This window comes from Bison bison, unplaced genomic scaffold (assembly GCF_000754665.1).
Source record: "Bison bison bison isolate TAMUID 2011002044 unplaced genomic scaffold, Bison_UMD1.0 scf7180017864145, whole genome shotgun sequence".
NCBI classification, from domain to species: domain Eukaryota; kingdom Metazoa; phylum Chordata; class Mammalia; order Artiodactyla; family Bovidae; genus Bison; species Bison bison.
Window position 1 is genome coordinate 10,911,085 of NW_011494717.1, and position 8,569 is coordinate 10,919,653.

General features: G+C 49.5%; 1 protein-coding gene across 1 annotated transcript in view; it reads right to left on the bottom strand.

Moving 5' to 3' along the window:
• ALK (anaplastic lymphoma receptor tyrosine kinase) overlaps positions 1-8,569 on the bottom strand; it is a gene marked incomplete at its 5' end in the record, with an annotated part of 508,673 nt that overhangs the window by 69,830 nt on the left and 430,274 nt on the right. The window contains 2 exon segments of the mRNA XM_010840704.1: positions 5,005-5,133; positions 5,305-5,399. Of these exon segments, the coding sequence (XP_010839006.1) occupies positions 5,005-5,133; positions 5,305-5,399 (224 nt within the window).

The window sequence follows — 8,569 nt, forward strand, 5'->3', positions numbered from 1 at the left end:
AAGCCTGCCTTCCAATAATGCTGTCATCCCCAGAAGGGCTTGCTTGGAGCATAATGGCTCTAGCTACAAATTCTATTAACTCTAATAGTTGTTCTGTGGTGAATGGATAATGCGTTTAGCAGAAATAGACCCAATCAATTTATGTGAAACACATAAAACTTTCTCATTGGAATTGGCATCTGTTGTTGAGTCATAGGAGCGTGTGTGTGGACAGTCTGTCCTTCTCACTTCTGGGCACATTAGCAGTGCCATGGGTTAGTGAGCTCTGGCTCACTTATACTCTGTCCCTTCAGCCCGCAGAACCACGGAGCTGGGGATGACGAGGGGCCTGGAGACAGTCTACTTTAAACTTGTCTTTTAAATGCAGCAGCTTTTTAGCCTTTGTTTGTGTTTGTGTTGGCCCCGCAAACACCAGCTGTTACTTGGGGCTTTGCTGACAGGCATCAGCCATCAGATGAGGGGACAGAAGGCCAGGGAGAGGTGAGCCCTGCCCCAGGAGCACAGTGGAGGCCAGCAAGTGTAGGCCAGCTGGGGGTTCTGACTCCTGGTCCAGTGCTCTTTCCCACTCCTTTTAAATTGCCGTCCCTCCCCCCACCACCTTTGGCAAGAGATGTGTACTCAGAAAACAGTAAACCAACTGTCATCAGCCAACTCAGAGGCAAGACTTTGGCTTGAAGCCAGGATTCTGCAAGTTATGGATACTTGTGGGTTGGGCTGGTTCTCATATAAACTGAGATGATTCCATCCTGCCCTCCTACATAACATGTAAGCTCACAGGAGAAGGAGAGAGAGGTTAGAAAGCTGAGGCAGGGTCCTGAGGCCCAGAGCAGGGGGTGGGTGGGGATCCTGCCTGTCCTTACCTGGGCTTTTAGAGAGAGAGAGAAGGTGACAGAGCCTGCCTGTGCCTCTTCACCCCTAATGTTCATTACTGCCGGGTGGGGAGCAGGCAGAGAGAGAGAGAGGAAGAGAAGAGCTCTGCACCCATGATCGCATTATCCCAACCATTTGGATAGTGTAATTTTATGTGCAAAGCTGACAAATGTAATTTCCTAGCCTTAATACTTGCCCCATTTTCTCTCCCAGTTTCTTCATCTGATTAGCTGAAGTGACTCAGAAGCTTCTGAGAAGGTTCCATGAAGCACCTGGACAGGCTCTTTCCTGCCTGGATGCTCCAGTGGCTCAGCTCTGCCCCCTGGGCTGGGGGAGAGGAAACCCCCAGACTCCGAGGGTTAGGCCCTCATCAGAGGGAAGGGATGGCTTGGGGGATGTGAGGAGTGTTTAGAAATTTGGGAGCTTGTGAGTGATGGTTTTTGGAAGACCCGACTGGCCTTTGCGTTTCCAGGAGCTGCTCTAATGCCTGCCAGAAGGAGAGTTGAAATGCCACCAGCCACCTCTGTTCCAGTCGAGCAGAAACTGACAGCGCTGAACTTTGGGGAGAAATCTTATTATCCAGCCTCCTCCGTCCTTTACAGGGATGGCTGGGAGCTGCTTTGTTTACTGATCATACAGGGCCTCTTGTCTGGGATGCTCTCCCACCTCTTTTCCATGTAGAGTGTTGATCTCTGAGAGGGAATTGGATACCCAAAGTAGTTCAGTTGGTTGAAGGATGCAGATTTCAGGGCCACATCCTGGCTCATTTTCCCACCAGCTGTATGGAATGCTTATGTTCCTCCCCATCACCTCCCTTATCCCTGCAGTGCTAACAACAGCAGCGGGCCCTGGGCTGGAGTGAGGGCTAGAGGAGTCAGTGCATGAGAGCTCCCCAGCCCAGGGGAAAGCATACTCACTGATTGTTCTTTCCTTTTCTTTCCTCCTGGCCTCAGCCCCCATTTTCTCTCCAGAGTCCCTCCCTGGGTAGAAACTCTGAGTTAGGTTAAGCTGGTCATCTACAAATTGGCACTTGCCATCTACCTCTACAAGGATCACATCACTAGCTGCTGCAACTGCTGACCTTTAACAGTCCCTGAAAGGAGTTCAGGGTGGAGATCAAGAATGAGTCACTCTGTGCTCTGGAAAAAGTGGCAGGACAGGCCATCAGATAGTTAGGTATTTTCAGGAGAAGATTTTATGAGCCCAATTCTTGCATTTCATCACATCTGAAAAAAGCACTAAAATCTTTCATGGTGACATCTACTCCTTGTGGCTACCAGTAACCTTCACGAGCCTAGCAGTGGCCTTCTACAAAAATGTGTGCCCAATTGCATGTACCCCCTTTCACCAAAATCACATATACACTGACCTTTCCCTCTGCCTCTTTAGAGCAGTTCCTCAGAGCTATCTGAAATGCTGTCTCCCGGGCTACAGTCCTCAAGTTGCTCTAAATAAAACATTGTGCATTTTTTTCAATTGACAAGCTTCACGTTGCAGACTGTGACTTGTGGGTTCACTGGCTGCCCTCTCTCCAGGGGCTGGAAGTTCCAGAACCGGTTCCCCTCTTCGTTGTTGGAGCTGCACAGCCCCAGGGGCATAGGAGGTGCCAGGTAAACATTGCCAGGTGATTATCACTGAGTGGCTGTGGTCCTGACCTTGGCCTCTCAAGGACCGTCTGTACTTCCCCCTCCAGGTCCCTCCCTCATCACCACTTCTCTCGCTGTGGGCACCTTGAGCTCCACAAATCTTCCCAGCGTTTGTCCTCTTGTGCTCTCCTATTCTAGATGGTGAGCTCTCTGAGCTCCTAACCTGGGTCTGGACTGCCCACAGAGGAAGTGTGCAAGAACTGTGTTGGGGGGGCAGGTTAGATGAAAGCCAAGATGGTAGGCCTGTGCATGAACCCAGGGGGTGGCCTGTTTTCCCTGACCATGAAGGTGGGTCCTGGCTAAGTGCCGCTCCAAAGGGCTCAGTGGACCTTGTCGTGCAGAAGGTGGGGAAAGGAGGCCCTGCTCCCTCTCCCCTCATTAATCCTCCAGATGAAGACAGACACCCTCACCCTGGCAGGCCCATCAGATGGGAAGGTGCCTCCTGCTACAGGAACACAGCTGGGAAGGGGTGTCAGGAGCCCGCCTCAGCTCCTCGCTCACCTGAGCTGCTCCCTGATGTGGCAGTGGGCTCCTGGAAAGCACAGGCTCTGTTCGGTTCTCTAAAACCTGCCTGAGGAGGCTACTAAGGCTGCTTGGGAACGTGTTTGCCTCAGTGTCCTCTTCCTTTTGAGTTGGGGTCACCCTGGAAGGGGTCTAGAGACAGAACACCGACCCACAGCCACTTGTTGACACTCCTGCCCTGAGGCTGGGGTCAGGCAGCCGAGAAAGGTTGTGTTCCAGCCCTGGCATCTCCACCCTCTCAGGCATCCACTTTCTCCTAATTTTATTTGGAGGTGGTGGTGGGGCACTGCCACTTTCGAGCCACTGTGAGATTTCATTAGTCTGAGTGGCCACTGGACAGACCCTTATTGATCAGCCTTTTAGGGGCAGTGGGAGTTACATGGCAATAAACCTGGGAGTCAGGCAAGGCGGATGTCTGCCTCCTAAATGCTGGCTGCGAGGAAGACGCTGCTGACATTGGAAGATCGTACTCAAGCATCAATCACCTACAGTCAATCAATAAGTGTTTTTGGAGCCCCTGCTATGTAATCAGGGGCTGGTGGTGACGAGAAGTAGGGCTTGCAGTCATGTTTGCTGGGCATGTCCTGTATTTATCGCAGGGAGGCAGTGGTTAGCCAAGGGCTATGGAGGTGAGTTGCTGGGATGGGGGGTGGGGAGGGTGTTGAACGATTAATAGAAAGCTGCCCCCATCATGTTAGATGTTCTTGCAAACCACAGGGCAGAGGGGGAAGTAGAGATCATGGTTTAGGAGACCAGGTTCCCTGTTGCATGAAACAAAAGACAAGATTTTTTGAGGTTCTAGCTCAGGTGAAGGGAGGAAAGGGGGAAGGTGATGGGAAAAGCAGCAAACTCTTTCCTCTGGTTTGGCAGCTGGATTAGGTCTGGTGGGAACTGGAAGGGATGAGAGTTAATCCTGCGACAGCATTTTAGGGGAAGGGAAGGAAAGGAAAGGGTTTCTTTCTTCAAAGACAAAGCAAAGCTAATAATATTTGTTTAATAAGTTGAGGGTCAATGCATTTAGTGAAAAGACATAGCCTTTACTTTCTTTTTCTATACTTTGTACTCAACAAAGATTTCACATTAAAAGTAGAAATAAAAGACTATCATTTATCTCTTGCTATCTTAATACAGAATTACCTTTTACAGGAAAAAGAGTATGGGTAGACTGCGGCTGTACCCCTGCCTCTCCGAGTTACTCATGCTGGACGGAGCCTCATACCTCCATGCACCGCTGGGTGACCCCCTCGACCTGCTAGTGTCGGGCTGGGTGGCCTTCATCAACTTCTCTGGGGCTGATCTAATAATCTCACAGATCTAATAATCTCTGACCAGCCTCATACTGGGTTTAGAGACTCATTCCAAGAGACTTTCTCCTGGTAGAGAACAGCTGAGAAGTCACGTCCATGGTTTAGGGCCAGGTGCTCAAGACGCCTGTGTTTGAGGCAGCAAGGGCCCATGAGAGGTCTTCCAGCCCACGGGAGGCTGAATCGAACAGCTTCAAAGGGGAGCCGAGCTTTGGGGAAACTCATCGAACCTGAAGCTTTGGGGTTTCACCACTGACGAGCTAGTCTGCCTTTGTGCAACAGATATCCTTGACCTTGGGCCCAACCCTCTTTATGAGGAGAAATCAATGGAAAGTTTGCTTTGTTCAGTAAGTGTGGAGTGGTTTCAAAGGACTGAGTTGAGAAAAGGATACCAGCTTGCTTCTCCCTTTTGTGTTGGGGCCTGGGTATTTCCCTGGCATGGAGGACAGTTGCTGCTTTGCACAACTTCTAGAAACTTTATTTTCCCAGAGAAACAGCTTCCTCTTGGAGCCCACTAACCAGGGTGTAGGTGATGTTCTTCCTAAAGCTTGACAGTGTTATTCTTTAAACACAGCTCCCCACCCCAATCACAGCATATATTTTTTTTTCTACTTTTTGCAACAAAAAATTACTTCACTCAGACATGTGAGTTGAACTCTTACCTGTAGGGTCAAAGATGGGGGTTTCTTTCGATGGGTTCACCCAGGGTTTCAGCTCATTGTTCAGGTTTCTCTCAAACAGATTTCTTGACTTGGGTGCTGTGTTCTGTGGTATCTTGTCCTCCCCACTGACTGTAGAGTAGAGAAGAGCCCATGGGCTGAGTTAAGGGAGGTTTGGTTTAAGGGACATGGAGGAGTATGCCCCAGGGAAGGTGGGAGAGACCAGGGCTTGGGTTGAGGAGGGACAGTGTGGCTGGGATAGTCTGGGCTGGGGGACAAGTGCCAGGGACAGGGAGCACTCACTGGTGAGGTAGCAGTCCAGGCTGACGGAGATATTGTCAAAGGCCACCGTGGCTCTGGATCCTTGTCCCCACCACGCGACAATCTGTAGCCAGAACCTGTACGTGTGTCAAGAAAATGTGTGAGGGACGACGGGGGTGTGTCGCATCTTAGGATTCAACATCCTGCCCAATTTGATTGTGAAGACCCAGCTCACCTAATCCCAGGGAGGTGGTGAGGGGGAGCTGTAAGCATCTCCCTACTTTTTCAGCAAAGAACACTTCCCTCTCTGAAGGACTGCTCCACAGGTTAATGAAATGTGGGGCTTGGGGACTGAGACCAGGATCCCCGATAGTCTGAGGAGACTCTTTGTGCTTTCTGTGTGGACAGGGTAGACGGGAAGTACTGGGCTCCATATCTTCTGGTACTCATGGGCAGAGCTGAAGCCATTATTAAGCTACTGAGACGCTTCTGTGCCCACTGAGAAGGGCGGCCTCTGTCCCCCATGTGTCCTGTGCTTGGTTACCTCAGGTAGCCTGATCTGCCCCTGCCTCCCCTGGATTCCTCATTATCCAGCAACTGAAGGGTTAACTCCTCACACAGAGCGAGGTCTCTAGAAACCTGGGTCTTGTTCAGTATCAGAGATGACTGGGGTTGGTCTGTGCAGTGCTTGACTGATTACTAAATATTAAGTGATTTGACTATATCTTTGGGGGTATTTGTAAGTAGTATAGAGTGGACTGTAAGTGTTAACAGTAAACCCATGAGATACTGCTTCTTTCCATTTCTTTCACAGCCTTTGAGGGTCAGATCCTGGGACTGTGGCCAGGGGAGGCTTTAGAGTCTGATAAATGGAAAATATCTTTCATTCATTTGTTTCCTGGGAAGTCATGCTTCTGGAAGACTTCAGTCAGCCAGGCCTGAATTGCTGTAAAGTGAATTTCCTCAGAACTTAAAAAACTCTCCCACCTTTCAGAAAGTCAGTCCTAGAGGACCTGCAGAAACATGCATGGCCTCTGGTGTGGATGTTAAAATATCAAGAGAGACAATTAGTGCCCATCAATTGGTGACTGGATGAACCACGTACAATGGAATACTATCCCTGATAAAAAGGATTGGGTGTAGTTCTAGGCGGGGCTTCCTCAGTGGCTCAGTCATAGAGAATCTGCCTGCAATGCAGGAGACACAAAAGACAGGGGTTCAATCCCTGAGTCAGGAAGATCCCCTGGAAGAGGGCATGGCAACTCACTCTGGTATTCTTGCCTGGAGAAATCCATGGACAGAAGAGCCTGGTGGGCTACAGTGCATGGAATCTCAGAGTCGGACACAATTGGAGTGACTGAGCACAGGCACATAATTACAGGCTACAAAACAGATGGATCTCAAAAACTTTATACTAGGTTTAAGAAGCCAGACAGTAAAGACCTCATGACCCTATTCATATACATTTTTACATTTATATGAAACATTTAAAATAGGCAAGTCTATACTCAATATGCCAGCAAATTTGGAAAACTCAGCAGTGGCCACAGGACTGGAAAAGGTCAGTTTTCATTCCAATCCCAAAGAAAGGCAATGCCAAAGAATGCTCAAACCACTGCACAATTGCACTCATCTCACATGCTAGTAAAGTAATGCTCAAAATTCTCCAAGCCAGGCTTCAGCAATATGTGAACCGTGAACTTCCTGATGTTCAAGCTGGTTTTAGAAAAGGCAGAGGAACCAGAGATCAAATTGCCAACATCCGCTGAAGGAGATCAGCCCTGGGATTTCTTTGGAAGGAATGATGCTAAAGCTGAAACTCCAGTACTTTGGCCAGCTCATGCGAAGAGTTGACTCATTGGAAAAGACTCTGATGCTGGGAGGGATTGGGGGCAGGAGGAGAAGGGGACGACAGAGGATGAGATGGCTGGATGGCATCATTGACTCGATGGACGTGAGTCTCAGTGAACTCCGGGAGTTGGTGATAGACAGGGAGGCCTGGCGTGCTGCAATTCATGGGGTCGCAAAGAGTTGGACACGACTGAGTGACTGATCTGATCTGATCTGATAGAGATTTAAAGCAGAGTAGTCAGTGAGTGAGTGAACGGCCACGGGGTAGAACCCCCCGCCCTTGTGCCCATGAGCAGATGAACTCTTCTCCACGTGCAGAAGGGTTAGACGCTAGGGTCAGAGAAGAACTACTGTCTCTGGTGGAGAAAGACTTGAAATCAAAGGCAAACTTTTATCTAAATATGTACTGTGTACGTATTTGTACACAGTAATTCCATCTATGCCTTCACCTGTCAGATGAAATCTGCTCAGTCACAGTCCTTCTTATTTGAAAGTCACACTTAGAAGATCTCAATCTGGTCAGTTCTAAAGAGGAAATAACCGAGTCCGTTGTACTCATGGCCAACCCTGCAGTGCCCGCAGGCCACACTGCCCATGATGGGGTCACAAGCCCCATTAGGAGAGATGTGTGAAGAGGGTTGGTGGTTGGCTGAGTGTGGAAAGACGCATGCCCAGTGGAGGATTCCCAAGCCTGTTCTGGGACACCTGGGCTGAGTGACTGTGCATGAGGTATGGGCAGCGCATGAACCCACCTGCCTTGTCTGGTCAGCTGTTGGCACCTGGCACTTGCCCTTGAGAGGCATCTTTCATTATGACCTTGAAAAGCACCCACTGAAAGGATTTTCATTTCACATAGACCACTCATGTCTATCCACTGGGTCCTACTTTAGATCTCTAAGAAATCAGACAGGAATGCTGCCTTCAAGTTCTCTCCCAGTGAAAAGACCATGGGTGTAGAATCAGTTAGAAGTAGGTGGCTACTATACAAGAGGTGCAGGTAAGATGCTCTGAGAGCTCAGAGGAAGGAGGCATTCCACCAGGCTGGGGGGATGCAAGCACATCACAGAGGAGGTAGTCTTCAGGTTGATTCTGAAGGAAGCAAAGGACTCAAACACGTGGACATGGGGATGGAGAGCAGTGAGGGCAGGGGGTCTCCAGGAGAGGAGCTGGACTGGGAGGTGGGTCAGAGTGGGAGAGGGCCCCCCGAGCTCCAGTGTGAGGGCTGTGGAAGGAGGAGAAGATGGTTAGGGTTAGTCCAGGTTCGATGCACGATACTGGATGCTTGGGGCTGGTGCACTGGGACGACCCAGAGGGATGGTATGGGGAGACAGGAGGGAGGAGGGTTCAGGATGGGGAACACATGTATACCTGTGGCGGATTCATTTCAATATTTGGCAAAACTAATACAATATTGTAAAGTTTAAAAATAAAAAAAAATAAAAAAAAAAGAAAAGAT